The sequence below is a fragment of the Scyliorhinus canicula genome, chromosome 7, assembly GCF_902713615.1.
Source record: "Scyliorhinus canicula chromosome 7, sScyCan1.1, whole genome shotgun sequence".
NCBI lineage: Eukaryota > Metazoa > Chordata > Chondrichthyes > Carcharhiniformes > Scyliorhinidae > Scyliorhinus > Scyliorhinus canicula.
The window spans coordinates 52809274-52827073 of record NC_052152.1 but is presented as its reverse complement, the minus strand read 5'-3'; the positions used below and the strand labels follow the sequence as shown (position 1 = coordinate 52827073).

Genomic DNA, 17800 nt, shown 5'->3' with positions numbered 1-17800 from the left:
GATTTTCATTTCATTTCATTTTTCAAAAATAGCCCCACTAGTGTCAAACCATGGCTACAAGTTGGCTGCTGTTGCAATTTACCTTCCCTCCATCCTTGCACGCTTCCTATCACTCTTGTCAAAATGGCAACAGGCGTGCCCAGCACCAGAAGGGTGACATACATCACAGGCATCACCAGCACCACAACACCAAAAGTACAGCCACCCAATCCACTATCGTGGCCAGTGACAGCTGAAGAACTGTTGGAAGGTTCAGTTGTTCGGATCTTTTACAACCACTAGACCTGGCGGAGCTCTGTGAATATTTTTTGAATAAGAAGTAGATTTTTTCGCTTTATGTTTTTTACACAGCATTTATGGGGAGATCTTAGGTTAAAATTGCTTTCCTTTCAGCATAGTTTTCGAACTAAACATCAATTTGTGTCATTGGCGGTCTGGAACTCAATTTGGCTCTTATTTGTTTATTCCCTCCCTTCCTTCCTGTCAAAGTGCTTGCAGAAACTTTCCAATGCAGTTCTCTTTAGTTCCCTTCTTATGAATATTGTTAACTAAATCAGAGTTCTGACCAAGCAGTTAAAACCAGTCAGGATGATTTCTTATAGTAACTGTGCACAATACAGCTTGATTCTCATGATAGCTGTCTCTGGTAAGTTAAACTAACCTGAAAACTTATTTATAACTTGAAAGTAATTGTTTTCAATTCCGCATCTCAATTAATTGGATTGTAATTTTTAGCATTTATTTTCTGTTCATTTTCAGGACGGTTTCTTACAGAAGGTACTGGCGATGTAGGAAATGTTTATAGTGAATGTGGCCATCCTTTGTTTGTACATTTTTGGAATCAAAGCTTCAATACTGAAAGTGACTTTAAGTGGGTTAAAGAAAGCTCAACGTTAGTTGCACGATACAAAAATGGTTCTCGGGCATATGGAAAATTTAAGTCGAGAGTTGAAATTTTTCCAAATGGCACACTGAGATTTGACATCACGACAAAAGATGATGAAGGAGAATACAGATTTGAAGCACACAACAAGGATGGAAAACTTCAATTCTCTCAAGATTTTAAATTGCATTTACTTGGTGAGTTTATTTCTTCAAAACTCCCTAATTGAATCTAACCGAAACCTTCAAGACACTTCCCTTTCGCAAAATAATTACCTGCAAGTAGCTTCTGGTATCAGAAATGACTGACCCGTGATGATCTATAAGTCAATATTATTGTGATGGAGTAGGTACCTTAAGTTTAGGAAATGCACCTGCAGTGGATCTTTGAGCACCTAACAGGGTGAAATTAATGTTCACCACTGACCCAGAGAACTACCACTATGCTTGTCGTGCTACACACAGCTGAGGTAGGTTTGCCTGTAATCATATTTAACAATATGAACATACAAACACGGAGCAGGTGTAGGCCATTCAGACCCTCAAACCTGTTCCACCATTTAATAAGATCATGGCTGATCTGATAGTAACCTCAAATCTGCATTCCGCCTCCCCCCAACAACCTATTAACCCCTTGCTTACCAAGAATCTGTCCACTTCTTAAAAATATTCAGAGACTCTGCATCCACCACCTTTTCAGGAAGAGAGTTCCAAATACTCAACTCCCCGAGAGAAAAAAAATTACCTCACCTCCATTTTAAGTCAAATTGCTGAAGGCACTTTCATGTCCTTCAAAGGCTCTGTGTAGGTGGTAAGCACTAGGATACTTCATCAGGGTAAATACAATAAACTCAATTATAGTAAATTTATAACTTCTTAAGGGGATCATTTGGTGTGAATTTTATCTGCATCTGCAGTGTCTTATTTTCTTTTCCATTAACTCAAGCTGAATCTCAACCCCAGTGGGTCCTTCTGTGAAGGACCAGGGAAAGGTAGCGAGTGATGGGAGGAATGGAGAACGTCAGATCAATTGAATGGGCAAGCAAATATGAAAGTGATTTGTTGTGTCAGGTATATCCATCCATGACTGTATACATGAGGACTACTGGCTATGGATATTATGGGATGCATGTACTTGTTGAGCAGCTCAATCCTCAGAAACATTAATTGCAAGGTTGGGATGTAACTTTGCTTGGAATTTCTGTAATTTCTTCATACACAATAATGGTCCGGCACATTAATATCAGGTATGTACCAGATTAGAACTGTCAAAACTAAATCCCAGTACTACCCAGGTTAGTTTTAGCTGTACACAAATGTTTCAGAATATATCATCAACAAGTTCACCGACTTAGAGACAAAGCTTGGAGGGCTTCAGAGTAAGTAATACCAATAATGTGACGGAAAACAATGATGAAGTAAAATGGGAGAAAGACTTTCACAGGAAGTAAAATACTTCAAAAAAATATTTAGCGAAGTGAAGGATGCGGGCGGCACGGTAACACAGTGATTAGCACTGTTGCTTCATAGCGCCAGGGACCCAGGTTCGATTCCCAGCTTGGGTCACTGTTTGTGCTGAATCTGCACGTTCTTCCCGTTTCCTCCCACAAGTCCCGAAAGACGTGCTGTTAGGTGAATTGGACATTTTGAATTCTCCCTCTGTGTACCCGAACAGGCGCGTAGTGTGGCAACTAGGGGATTTTCACAATAACTTCATTGTAGTGTTAATGTAAGCCTATTCGTGAGACTGAAGAACAATAAAGATTATTGTTATTATGTTAGTTTTAAAGAATAGAACTCTACCTGTCAGAGATACCTGGGGCTTGATTTTCAATTGCCTGTGGAGAAGAGGTTGGGTGCAGACATGTTTTGAAAAGAGCACCCGCAGTTGGCATCTCAGTTTTCCCAGGCCTCCAGAACACTCTTGTATTCTCAAAGCTAGGAAGGTGTGGAGCTGGAAATCTTCTTGCCTCCAACTGAGCTTCACGAATAACTTCATAACCAGCTGGGGAGGGCCTGAAGAAGGTTTGCAAAGTGGAGACTGGGAAAAGCAAATGGTCTGGTTCATGTGAATGCTCAGCTGTCAGGAGGAATGTAAAGAGCCATTATGTGATGGAGGTGATGAGTAAAAGTAATGGGAAAATAAGGTTATTCAAACAGAGAGGGACAAATACCTTCTGATTGACCATTTGACCCCTTGAGGCTGTCCACTCTCTGCTCTCCTGCCTGCTCCAATCTGCAAAGCAGCGGCAAGCCCAATCGTGGCTGCTATCTGCCGTGGAGCATTGCAGTCTACAGCCAGTTCCGTGCAGCACCTGGCATCCATAATTGGGTGCCAGGCTCGCTTCCAGCCCAAATGGTGTTGCGTCAATAATACAGCTGCTGCACAGGTTCGTGACCCCAGATTGAAAATCAAGCACCTGATGTCAGTATCAAGAACTCTCCAGCCAATTATAGCACAACCAGATACATAGAGCTCTCGCCATCGTAACCTTCAAAGGCTACCTCCTACTGCACCAATGTTTCTATTTTTCGCACCAGTCATTCTTTGAGATTGCCATTAGTGCTGAATTAGAGACAGTTGAAGGCTGTAGACTGACAGGAACGTTGTTGAAACTGTCCTGTTCATTTGACACAGCAGAAATTGTATTCCATCAGTCTGGGTTAGATTCAAATGTAAGTGCTGAGGTGAATGTGTCGAGACCATTGCACCACTTAGTTATCAATGCAATACTTTTACTTCAGCGTTCTTCATTTTGAAAATGATACTGTTTAATAACAATAGAATTATTAGGTGAAAGTTTGACAGCATTGTTGCAGGTTTATTTTAAAATATGCAGAGCAGGAAAATCATTTTGTAAATTAATTGGGCCATATGTCAGAGCTGGGAAGGAAGATAGAGCTGATCTTCCAGCTGGGAGCGTGCAACAACATGGAGGAGGCACAGTGAGGTACATATTTCATTTATTTTTAATGCAAGCATCAAAGTATTGTAACATTTACAAATTTTAAGAAGGACCCAATGAGATGCATGTTCAAATTGAAGTTCTACATTTTTGCAGCAATGGTGATTAGGGATTTGGTTTCAACTTTGAAGTTTAAATTTCAGAGAAGGGGAAGCCAAGGAGTAGGAGAATGTGAGGAAACGTCAAAGATTATTAGTGATGAGTGGGCCTGCTGGTCATTGATTGTTTTGGAGGGCAGTTAGAGCAGAGAGCAAAGCAAGGCAGCAGCCTGATGTTTAATGACTTTTATCATGATGATAATTTGCATTTACTGTATACCTTAACATCGAAGAATATCCCAGGATGCTTTACAAAGGTGTAATCAGGCAAACAGGATGTATGAAATTTGTCAAAACATTGATCAAGGAAGTGTGTTCAAAGGAGAGAGACGAGGAGAGGAAGATGAGCTGAGGGAGGGAAGACCAACGTTCTCCAGAATTAGAGGAAGGGAGAGTTATGGAGAGAAGAGCAATTGAAAAACATAGGGCGGGATTCTCCGGCCGCGTCCGCCTGACGCCTGAGGTCAATGGAGTTCTCCATTGTACGCGGTTCGCCCGTAGCGTTCTTGCGGTGAGCGGGGCAGGAGAAACGAGCCCTTGGGGCAGGATCCTCCGGCCTCCAAGCCACGTGTCTCTCAGCAGAGGGCGGCAGAGCGATGTTCCCTGGCGGTGAGATTCTCTGCTTACGCTGCTGTCAATGGCAATCCCCCTTGAAGCCTCCCACGTGGGAGGTGGTACCCTGCTGGCAAGACCAGAGAATCTTGCCGGCATGAACGGCTGGAGAATTATGGCCTTGATTTAGCACCTTTCACAATCAAACCTCTTGGACAATACAAGACCGGATTTTCCTGCCTTGCCTGCCAGCAGGATGTTCCGGACCCACCAAAAGCGACCCCTCCATGGCAGGTTCCGGGCGACGGGTTGGGCAAGCAATACAAATTGCTGGAGACATTGGCGGCAAGGAAAATCTCGCTGACGGCTTTCGGTGAGCCACTTCCTCCTCTGGAAAATACACAGAAAATCCTGCCCAGTGAAGTGTAATTACTGTTGTATTAAGACCATAAGACCATAAGACATAGGAGTGGAAGTAAGGCCATTCGGCCCATCGAGTCCACTCCGCCATTCAATCACGGCTGATGGGCATTTCAACTCCACCTACCAGCATTCTCCCCGTAGCCCTTAATTCCTCGCGACATCAAGAATTTATCTATCTCTGCCTTGAAGCCATTTAGCGTCCCGGCCTCCACTGCAGTCCGCGGCAATGAATTCCACAGGCCCACCACTCTCTGGCTGAAGAAATGTCTCCGCATTGTAAGAAACCGTATTGTATTGTAAGAAACGCACTGGGAAATTTCAATCAGCAAGATCCCACAAAGTGCAATTTGATACATACCAGGTAATCTGCTTTTCTGATGTTGGCTGAGAGATAAATATTGGCCAGCACACCAGGCAAAATGGCAAAGCTGCTTTTCTGAAATCGTGCTTGGGATCTTTTATGCCCATTTGAAAGGGCAGGTGACTTCAGTTTAACACCTCTTCTGAAAGGCAGAACCTCCAATACTGGAGTGTCAGCCAAGTTTGTTGTTCTCAAGACATGGAGTGGGGCCTGAACCGACAGCGTGTGATACCATCTGAGTAAAACTCGACCTACACACCAAGGATGTAGGACTAGAAATGGCAGCAATGATAGGGTGGAGTGAGGCCATGAAGAGGTTTAAAATATCAAATCCAAGTTCAAAGTTTTGGAAAGACTCTGTTCACAAAAAGCTTTAATGTAGACCTATAAAATTAACACAAAAGTCAATCAAACTGATACATTTTCATGTTATTCTGAAATGTGTATTTCTGATGTTTAAAAATGAAACATTTCTGTCATAAATGGCAAATCAAATACTTTCAGTTCAAAAAGCTTCAGAAATTATTTTGAATGTTTTGTTAGAAGATTTTGCAATGACATGGTAATAAGTTCACATAGAAGGCAGACATCAGGACTGGGGAGAATAATCATGGGCCTTGGTGCTCCTCCTGTTTCCCTTATTAAGGTCCCTTATTATCTTCTCCAGCTCCCACCACAGCCTTAGCTTCCCCCCTTGCATCCTTTTGGATGCTCAGAATTAGGGAACATAGTTGCAGTGGGGTCAAACTATTTTATATAGGTTCAGCAAAACCTCTTGGCTTTTGTACGCAGTGCCTCTTATAAAGCCAATCAAAAGCTCAGGTTCCACAGTGATACACTTTATAATCACAGCTTTGTCAGCCAATTACACAGAATCATTCAAAAGTGCTTAGAGGTAGAGCTAACGAGTCAAACCTGTTTTGCCTTTTCACTTAAGAAGTAGATCTAAAGATAGACAGACCAGGCCCCAAGGGACCAGGGAAAGGGAGGAGATCGGACCTGTGATTGCCTCCGGTGGGGATCATTCCAACTAGCTTTGGTGAAATTCATACACAAGTGGGTGTTGGGTGTGGATTGCCTTTCTGCCTGAGTTTTCCTCATCTCCCGGGCCTGGTGCATAAAGAGGTTTGTGGAGAGGAAAGAGGAGCTGGGTGTCTGTGTTCTTCCCCGCACAAGCGTTTTGTTTGTGTGTGTCTATGCAGCTCACTCCCAGTCTCAGGATTCTCTCACTCTCTCATACGTATTTACTCTCACACACACCCTCACTCACACTCATCTCTCTCACACACACTCACTCATGGCCGCACACACCCTCACTCACACTCATCTCTCACACACACTCACTCATGGCCGCACACACCCTCACTCATACTCATCTCTCTCACACACTCACTCATGGCCGCACACACCCTCACTCACATTCATCTCTCACACACATTCACTCATGGCCGCACACACCCTCACTCACATTCATCTCTCACACACGCTCACTCATGCCCACACACACCTTCACTCACACTCATCTCTCACACACACTCACTCATGCCCACACACACCCTCACTCACACTCATCTCTCTCACACATTCACTCACACACACACACTTGCTTACTCCCACACACACTTACTCTCACACACACCCACACACACACACACTCGCTCACTCCCACACGCACACTCACACACACTCACTCTCACACGCACTTATTCCCCCCACACTCAATCACACACACTTGCTCACTCCCACACACACACTCACTCACGCCCACACACACTCTCACTCATTATCACACATACAAACTCCTATTCACACGCACACTTGTTTCTCTCAAAAATGCACTTGCTTACACACACACTAGAGTCTCTCTTACACACACACTCACTCCCACGCAAAGTCATCTTACCCATACACATACTAGCTCACTCTCACACACTCACATACACTGATTCCCTCTCACACAGCCACTCTCACACACTCATTCTCACACACACTCATCTTTCTCATACACATACTAGCTCACTCTCACACACTCACATACACTGATTCACTCTCACACAGCCACTCTCACACACTCTCATCTTATACACATACTCGCTCACTCTCGCAGTCACTCACTCACACTCATGCACTACTCATACAGCTACTCTCACAAACACACTCTCATACACTCACTCACACACAATAATCTCTCTCACACACTCACTCTCATGCACACTTACATTCATTCACACACACTCACGCACACTCACTCACACACACACAAGCACTTATTCACTCACAGACACACTCACTCTCGCACACATTCACTCTCACATCACTCATTTATCACACATATACACTCTTTGTAGTTTGAGTGCAAAAGCCCAAATTTCTCAAATTTTGCTTCCTTTTTAAAAAATACTTTTATTCAAGGCTTTTTTCATTTAGTCAAATTTCTCTTCCCAATTCTATCTCATCATTCAACAGTGGTGAATCTACAATTCACCTTTTCTATTACTAAATAAATTTAGAGTACCCAATAATTTTTTTTTTCTAATTAAGGGGCAATTTAGCATGGCCAATCTACCTACTCTGCACATCTTTGGGTTGTGGGGGTAAAACTGACGCAGACACTGGGAGAATGTGCAAACTCCACATGGACAGTGACCCAGGGCTGGGATTCAAACCCGGGTCCTCAGCGCCGTAGGCAGCAAAGATAACCACTGCACCACCGTGCTGCCCTTTCTATTACTTTTAGATTCTTTCTATTTGAGGGTGCTTAAACCACACATTGATGTAAAATTTTAATAAGATAAAGATATAGATAGATTCCAATCTCAGCAGGTATTTGACCATTCTGCTGTCTGAAGTTCAGTCAAGGAATATAAATAATTTTAAATGTCTGAAAGAAGATCGATTTTAGAATGAAGACCTATTTTAGAATGACACAAGAAGGGATTTACACAGACTTCACACTTTTTTCTATTTCAGAGAAACTTTCAACACCAGTACTGGATATTACTTGTGATTCTGAGCAAGGTGTGACCATGTCATGTCGAGTTCAAGGAGGGACACCCGATACCTTCTATTTGAATGACCAACAACTCACCGAGGACAATGCTGTGTTTTCATCTGATGGAAAGAAAGCTACACTGAAGAACTCAAACTCATTTTTTGGCAACAAAACATTCTTCTGTAAAGTTGAAAACCGAATTAGTAAAAGTCAGACTGATCCAAGAGAACTCACCTGTGCAGGCAAGTGTAAACGTGGGAACATAAGAGTAGGAGTAGGCCATTCAGCCCATAGAGTCCGCCATGCAATACAATCATGACTGATCATCCACTTCAATGACTTTTGCTTCGCACCATCCCCATATCCTTTTACATCATTGGTGTTTAGAAAGCTATCAATCTCTACTGTAAACATACTCAATGACTCAAGTTTGAGTAAACAAACTTTTCCTCAACTCGGTCCTAAGTGGTTTCTCCCTTATTTTGAAATTGTGTCTTCTGGTTCTCGACTTCCCCACCAGGGGAAACATCTTACCTGCATCTTCCCAGTCCATCCCTTTAAGTATTTTGCAGGTTTCAATGAGGGATCCTCTCATTCTTCCAAACTCTAGAGAATACAGGCCCAGTTTCCCCAATCCGTATTCAAAGGGCAAACCTGCTATCCCTTGAACAAGCCTGGTGAACCTTCATTACATTATCTCCATGGCAATAATATCCTTTCTATGGTGGGGGACCAAAACTGTACACAGTATTCCAGGTGCAGTCCAACCAAGGTTCTATATAATTGAAGCAATACCTCACTATTCCTGTATTCAGTATGATAGCAATAAAGGCTAATTTCCCAATAGCCTTCCTAATTGCTTGCTGGCCTTCAGTGACTTATTGATAAGGACACCCAGGTCCCTTTGTACAACTACACTCTCTAATCTCTCACCATTTACAAAATACCCTGCACTTCTGTTCCTCCTACCAAAGTATATACCCTTGCATTTTACCGCATTAAATTCCATCTGCCATGTTCTTGCAGTCACTAGGTCTGCCCAAATCCTCTTGATGCCGCTTTGTATCTTCCTGACAATACACATTCCCACCTAACTTTGTACCATCAGCGAACTTGGAAATATTACATATGATCGCCACATCCAAATCATTGATATATATTGTGAACAGCTGGGGACCAAGTACTGATCCTTGAGGTACCCACTAGCCACAGCCTGCCTACATGAGAATGACCTGTTTATTTCCACTCTGTTTTCTGCCTGTTAGCCAATCCTTAATCCATACCAGTGTATTACCACCTGTCCCATCTGCTTTAGTTTTGCTAACCGACCTCCTTTGGGGGACTTTATCAAAAGCCTTCTGAAAATCCAAGTATACTATATCCTTTATCAATTCTGTCAGTAACATCATCAAAAAACTCCAATTTATGATTTTCCTTTCAGAAATCCACGTTGGCTATGCCCAGCCAGATCATTATTATCTAAGTGTCTGACACATTCTTTATAATGGATTCCAGCATTTTCCCTACCACTGATGTGAGACGAACAGATCTATAGCTCCCTGTTCTTTCTCTCCCTCCCTTTTTAAATAATTTGGTGAAATTTGTTACCTTCCAACCTGCAGAAACCATTCCAGAGTTTGTCGAATTTTGAAGCAATGTTTTGGTGTGTATATGTTCAGCAAATATGAAAGCAACAGAAACTTTACCATTACATTTGATGGGATAACAGTATTTCAGGATCACCATAACAAAGGTAAATCAATAGCCTCGGAGAAGATGAAGGCTGTAAATCACCAAGCAATACATAAGAAAGTAAGAATACTGCCCAGCTGCAAGGAATAATTTTGCAAAACCATGAAGCGCCCAAAAACTTAAGAATTATTTTCCTTTCACTTAATTCACAACTAGCCTTGGTGATTACCTTGTACGAACAAGAGCTTCCATTTTACTGGAAATGTTTAAGCTAAACACATGATAATAACCAAAAGGTTAACCATGAAAATCCAAATTTTGTGAAGTTTGAGGAATTTACATTTTCTGCCAAAACAGTTATGATCTTCAGCTGGTAGCTCACCTAATGGAAATCTAGCAAATTCCTCATATATAAAAGGTTGCATCAATTTAGGGGCTGCAGGCTGTCGTATAACTAGGGCTCGAGAGAGGACTTCAAACTAAATAGGTGGGTGCGGGGAAGCGATCACCTGAGGGAGGATTTTGAAACTAGAAAAAGGACAAGGCAATAGCATTGATTACTGCCACAGGTAATGGTAATCAGATTGTGACAGGAAGGAGCAGAGCAGAGTGCATAAAGGTGACAGTGCACCAGCAAATGGAGACAGAGTAGGAGAAAAACATTTCTTTAAACCAACAGAGCGGAAGAGGATGCCGGTGAAACGAGATTCGAAGATAGAAGTTGAGGCAATAAAAACAAGTTGAGTGAGGTAGGGATTTTATTGGCAGCAGTGCATCAGATCGCAAGGTCTATGCAGGGAATGGTAGTCAAAAAATAAAATTGACGTCACTTTATTGGAATGGGTGGAGCATCCGCAGTAAGATTTGATGAATGAATGGCACAAATGGACATAAATTCCTTAGATCTAATTGCTTTCTTATGTATTGCTTGGTGATTTACACCTTTTAGAAGGTGAATATGGTTGCAAATCACAGAAACACAGAATTGTTACAGTTAAAAGAGTCCATTCAGATGATCATGCCTGCACAGCCTTTACAAATGAGAAATATGACTTAGTGTCGTTCTCTTGCTTTTTTCCCGTATCTGTACATATAATTTCTATTCAAATAATCTTCCACTGCCCTCTTGAATGCTTGAGATTGAACCGGCCTCCACTACACTTTCAGGCAGTGCGTTCCAGATCTAAGCCGCTTACTGTGTGAAGAAGTTTCTTTCATATCTCATTTGCCCCTTTCATATCTCATTTGCTTCTTTTGCAAAGCACCTTTGATCTGTGCCCTTTCATTCTCAATACGTTTACCAGTGGGAACAGTTTCTCCCTATCTACTCTATCCAGCCTCCTCATGATTTTGAACATTTTAATCAAATCTCATGTATCAAGTTTTCCAGGACATACATTTCAATAAGGCAGACAGAATGGAAAAGGAGGAGGGGAAGCCTTGTTAGTTGAGGGTGATTAGTGATATTAGTGAGAAATGATCTTAGCTCAGAAAATCAGAAAGCAGAATCAGTATTGGTGAAGCTTAGATATAACAAGGACACAAAATGGTAGCGGGAGTAATTTATAGGCCTCTTAACTGTAGTTATACCATTGGACAGAATATTAAATAAGAAATTATTGGAGTTTGAAACAAAGACAATGTACCAGTTACAGGGGACTTTAAGATTCATACAGACTGGACCAATCAAATTGACAAAGGTGGTCTGGAAGGCGAGTTTGCTTTTGTAATGGTATTCTACTGCCAGATAGGGCTGAAGATGTAGGGCGAGATTCTCCAACCCCAGGCCGGGTCTGAGAATCGGCGGGGTGGGGGGAGGGCTGTGATTCACGCGACGCCGCTCTAACGCTGGTCCGCCGATTCTCCGGTTACCAGAGAATCGATGCCATTGGCGCAGCACCAGTCGGTGGCCACACCAGCGATTCTCCGCGCGCGTTGGGCCGAGTGGCCGCCAAGATAGGCCGCGTCCCGACGGCGCCGTTCACATGTGGTCCTACCCAGCGGGATCTCGCCATTCATCCTGCAGGGGCGGCTTGGTGGGGGGGAGGTGGATTCGACTCTGGGCGGGAGGGTGCCTCCACCGTGGCCTGGCTAGTGATCGGGGCCTACAGATTGTCAGGCCGACTTCTCCTGGCGGGGGCCTATTTTACTCCACGGCTGGCCCCTGTAGCTCTCTGCCATGTTGCATCGGGGCCGGCGTGGAGAAGGCCGAGTTCGCGCTGGTCGTAACATGCATGTGCGAATTTGCGCCGGCCGCAGCGCATATGCACAGACCCGCGGGGCCCGTTTGACGCCGGTATCGGCAGCTGGAGCAGCGTGAGGCTCTCCAGTTCCGTGTTGGCCCCCTGTGAGGCGCAGGACCGTTGATCCTGGGGGCCTGTTGACACTGTCGTAAAACGCGACGGCATTTACGATGGTGTCAACATTTAGCCTCAGGATCAGAGAATCCCGTCCATAGTATTTGACAATGAGGCAGGGATAACGAATAATAGTAAGAGATCACTGGGAAATAATGCTAATAATACAGGTGAATTTGACATTAAGTTTGAAAATGATATATTCCAATCACAAACAATTGGAGACCCGGTTGTGATTTATTGGGAACATGGACTTAAACCTTTGGAGGTAAATAACCTGTTGAAAACATTTAAAGAAACAATTCAAAATGTTTAAAATAATCTTTCTCTGTGACTATGTTTGTTAGAACCCGAGGATGCAGACCATCAATTCCTGGGGATTTGTCATTTTTTAGTCCCTTGAGGTTCTCCAGTACATAGTCTCTGCTGATATTAATTACCTGAATTTCCTCACTCTTATTAGTCTGCTAGGGTTACTGTCTATTTCTGACATTCTATTGAAAAACAAAATTCTGCAATATAGACCCATGCAAGGCTTACTAAAGAGGTTAAGGATTCTACCAGACTAAAATAAGAGACTCACAATGTGGTAACGAACGGCAGTAAGTTGGAAGATTGGGAATGTTTAAAAGTCGGCAAAGGGTCACAAAATATTTGATATTAAAGGGAAAAAATAGAATATGAGACTAAACTAGACAAAAGTAAAACAAAACAGATTATAATTGCTTTTACAAATATATAAAAAGGAAGAGAGTAGCTAAATTATATGTCAATCCCTTAAAAATAAGCAGGAGAAATTATCATTGGTAGTGAGGAAATGCCAGAGACACTGAATAAATAATAAATATTTAGTGATGACGTAAGTTACATACCAGAAATAAACAGTAACCTAGCAGGTTAATAGCAGTGACGAAATTAAGGTAATTAATATTAGCAGAGGATATGTACTCTAAAATATGGCAAATCCCCAGGACCCGATGGCTTATCTACTGGTCTGGCTTGCATACTAAGTCCCCATGCTGGGGTGAAAACGGTGGTGTTTTACTCCAGGAAATCTGGCGTAAAATGGCCACAGTTTCCCCGTTTTGCTGGGGGGTAACAGGGAGGCAACATAGTGCACCCAGCTCTAGCTGCCGATACAGCCCCAGGACGTCCGGTTCAGAGGCCATGCTCCATGGTGAACTCAGCCCAGGGACCCGGACCGCCAAGGTAATGCCCCCCATCGGCCGCTCGCGTGCCCCGGACCAACTATCCACAAAACCCCCAGCCCCGAATGAAGCCCCCCCCCCCCGACCGCCGATCGGCCCTCCCCTGACTGTGGTAGCCCCGGCCTGAGTCCGCAGCCGCCACGCCGAGTTCATGAATGGTGTGAGCACACGTAACCCACGCTGTCAGGAACTCAGCCGATCGACGACAGAACATCGTGGGGCGGGCCTCAGGCAATGGCCTGGGGCCGTAGATAACCAGCACGGAGTACTCCTAGAGTATGCCGCTTTTTAGGGGGCGGAGAATTCAAAAACCGGCGGCGCTCCCGATTTTGGCGGCAAACCGGAGTCTCCGCCCCGTCGCAGAACGCGATTTCGGCATCGGGGAGCAGAGAATCCAGCCCCCTATGTTTCTAAAAGAGATACTGGATACGTTAGCTATGATTTTCCAAAATTACCCAGATTCTGGAATAGCTCAGCAGTTTGCTAACTGGCATATGTAACACCATTATTCAAGAAAGGAGGGTGTTACACTCACATAAATCTCTAATAAATTTGTCAAACAGGATTTCCCTTTCATAAAACCATATTTAAAAAAAATAAATTTAGAGTACCCAATTCATTTTCTTTCCAATTAAGGGGCAATTTAGCGTGGCCAATCCACCTACCCTGCACATCTTTGGGTTGTGGGGGCAAACGTACACAAACACGGGGAGAATGTGCAAACTCCACACGGACAGTGACCCAGGGCCAGGATCGAATCTGGGACCTTGGCGCCATGAGGCAGCAGTGCTAACCACTGTGCCACATGCTGCCCTATCATAAAACTATATTGATATGTTCTAACCATACTATGTTTTCTAAATACATTACTGAGACTTTCTTAATAATTGATTCCAACACTATCCCGATGACTGGCCTGGACCTCCCTGTTTTCTCTCAGTGGGTTGAAAAAAGGGGAATCAGTAGATGTGGTATGCTTGGTTTTTCAAAAGGGACTTGATAAGATGCCACACACAAGGTTAATCATAGAATCATAGAATTTACAGTGCAGAAGGAAGCCATTCGACCCATCGAGTCTGCACCAGCCCTTAGAAAGAGCACCCTGCCTAAGCCCACACCTCCACCCTATCCCCGTAACCCAGTAACCACACCTAACCTTTAGACACTAAGCCTAATTTAGCATGGACAATCCAATTAACCTGCACATCTTTGGACTGTGAGAGGAAACCGGCACACCCGGAGGAACCCCACGCAGGCACAGGGAGTGTGCAGACTCCGCACAGCCAATGACCCAAACCGGGAATCAAACCTGGGACTCTGGAGCTGTGATGCAACTGTGCTAACTACTATGTTACCATGCTGCCCCTAAGGACTCGAGGAAGGCGGGATCATGATATTCATTTGATGATCGACCATGATCATAATGAATGGTAGAGCAGGCTCGAAGGGCCAAATAGTCTCCTCCTGCTTAGAAAATAGAACATAGAACAGTAGAGCACAGTACAGGCTCTTCGGCCCACGAATGTAATGCGACATGAACACAAGGTCCCGGTTGAGGCCGTACTCATGTCTGCGGAACTTGGCTATAAGTTTCTGCTCTGTGATTCTGCGTTGTCGCGCGTCCTGAAGGCCGCCTTGGAGAACGCTTACCCGAAGATCAGACACTGAATGCCCTTGACTGCTGAAGTGTTCCCCGACTGGAAGGGAACATTCCTGCCTGGCGATTGTTGCACGATGTCCGTTCATCCGTTGTCGCAGTGTCTGTATGGTCTCGCCAATGTACCACGCTTCGGGACATCCTTTCCTGCAGCATATGAGGTAGACAACATTGGCCGCGTTGCACGGATATGTACCATGTACCTGGTGGGTGGTGTTCTCACGTGTAATGGTGGTGCCCATGTCAACGATCTGGCACGTGTTGCAGAGATTGCCATGGCAGGGTTGTGTGGTGTCGTGGTCGCTGTCCTGAAGGCTGGGTAGTTTGCTGCAAACAATGGGCGCAATTCTCCCAAAGGGAGACAAACAGCTGGCGTCGGAGGCCGCTCCTTGCCCTCTATTCCCCCCCCCCCCCCCCCCCCCCCCCCGGGGGGGCTAGGAGCGGCGGCACATGAATTTTGCGTGCCGGGCCTTGACACTTGCGTCAAAGCGGTGCGCCAGGACTGACGCGGCCGGCGGCACCTAAGTGACGTCAGCCGCGCATGCATGGTTGCCGTCTTCCCCTCCGCTGCCCCGCAAGACATGGCGGCTTGATCTTGCCGGGCGGCGGAGGGAAAAGAATGCGTCTTGTAGAGACGCCGGCCCGACGATCGGTGGGCACCGATCGCGGGCCAGACACCTCTTGAGCATGCCTGTGGTGCTCAATCCTCCCTCCGCCCCCCACAGGTCCCACACATAGCGGTCACACGCTGTTCACGCCGGCAGCAACCAGACTTTAATCTGGCGTTGTAGGACTTCTTACTGTGCTCATCCCAGTCCCAACGCCGGCATCTCCACATCATCCGAATCTAAGATCAACGTAATCTACACCCCTTCAATTTACTGCTGTACATGTGCCTGTCCAAGATTCTCTTAAATGTCCCTCATGACTCTGACTCCACCACCTCTACTGGCAGTGCATTCCACGCACCCACCACTCTGTGTAAAGAAACTACCTCTGACATCTCCCCTATACTTTCCTCCAATCACCTTAAAATTATGTCCCCTCATGACAGCCATTTCCACCCTGGGGAAAAATCTCTGGCTATCCACTCTATCCATGCCTCTCATCACCTTGTACACCTCTATCAAGTTACTTCTCTTCCTTCTTTGCTCCAGTGAGAAAAGCCCTAGCTCTCTCAATCTTTCTTCATAAGACTTGCCCTCCAGTCCTGGCACCATCCTGGTAATTCTCCTCTGCAGCATCTCCAAAGCATCCACATCCTTCCTATATGATGCGACCAGAACTGGACACAATATTCCAAGTGTGGTCGAACCAGGGTTTTATAAAGCTGCAGCAAAACCTCACGGCTCTTCAACTCAATCCCCCTGTTAATGAAAGCCAACACACCATATGCCTTCTTTTTTTTTTAATAAACAATTTTATTGAGGTAGTTTTTGGCTTTATTAACAGTTACAGACATCATCAGAAAGAAAGCAAAAAAGGCAAAAATGTGCAAACATCCACGTACTTTCAATACTTCCATCGTAACATATTGCACAAGCCCGCTCCCCTCCCACCGATACTACCCGCCATATTTTCCCTCCTACTCTACTCTACCGCCCCCCCCCCCCCCCTCCCCCCACCCCCCTGCTGACGCTCACTCTCCCGCAAATAAGTCAATAAATGGTTGCCACCTCCGGGTGAACCCCTGCACAGATCCCCTCAAGGCGAACTTAATTTTTTCCATCCCCAGGAAACTCGACATGTCCGCAAGCCACCACTCAGTCTTCGGGGGCTTTGAGTCCCTCCACGCCAATAATATTCGTCGCCGGGCTATCAGGGAAGCAAAGGCCAAAACATCGGCCTCTTTCTCCCCCTGGACGCCCGTCTCTTCCGAAACCCCAAAAATTGCCACCCCTGGACTCATCACCACCCTTGTTTTTAGCACCTGGGACATGACCCCCGCAAATCCCTCCCAGTACCCCCCCTCAGCTTAGGGCATGCCCAAAACATGTGAACATGGTTCGCTGGTCCTCCCGCGCACCTAGCGCATTTGTCCTCTATCCCAAAAAATTTGCTCATCCGAGCCACCGTCATATGGGCCCGGTGAACGACCTTAAATTGGATCAGCCCGAGCCTAGCACATGTCGCGGTCGAATTTACCCTACTCAGGGCCTCTGCCCACAGCCCATCCTCCATTTCCCCGCCTAGGTCCTCCTCCCATTTAAGTTTCAGTTCCTCTGTCTGGGACCCTTCCTCCCTCATGAACACCTTATATATACCCGAGACTCTGCCCTCCCCTTCTTCCCTCCGAGAGACTATTCTGTCGAGGATCCCCATTGGCGGGAGGCGCGGGAAAGATGGGACCTGTCTACGAACAAAGTCCCGCAACTGTAGGTATCGAAAATCATTTCCCCTTACCAACCCAAATTTCTCCTCCAAGCTCCTCAAACTCGCGAAGCTCCCTTCCAGGAACATATCACCCACCCTTCCCGCCCCGGCTCGCCGCCATACTCGGAACCCCCCATCCATACTGCCGGGGGCAAACCGATGGTTGTCGCAGATTGGCGCCCAGACAGACGCTCCCATCTCCCCCACATGCCTCCTCCACTGGCCCCATATCCGCAGGG

At 45.3% G+C, this 17800-nt stretch overlaps 1 protein-coding gene across 1 annotated transcript in view; it reads left to right on the top strand.

Moving 5' to 3' along the window:
- The first annotated feature begins 435 nt into the window (after positions 1-435).
- LOC119968969 (T-cell surface antigen CD2-like) overlaps positions 436-17800 on the top strand; it is a 43952-nt gene continuing 26587 nt past the window's right edge. Inside the window, exons 1-3 of the mRNA XM_038802027.1 lie at positions 436-646; positions 760-1080; positions 8253-8516. Of these exons, the coding sequence (XP_038657955.1) occupies positions 589-646; positions 760-1080; positions 8253-8516 (643 nt within the window). The 5' untranslated portion in view covers positions 436-588. The remainder of the gene's footprint in view (positions 647-759; positions 1081-8252; positions 8517-17800) is intronic.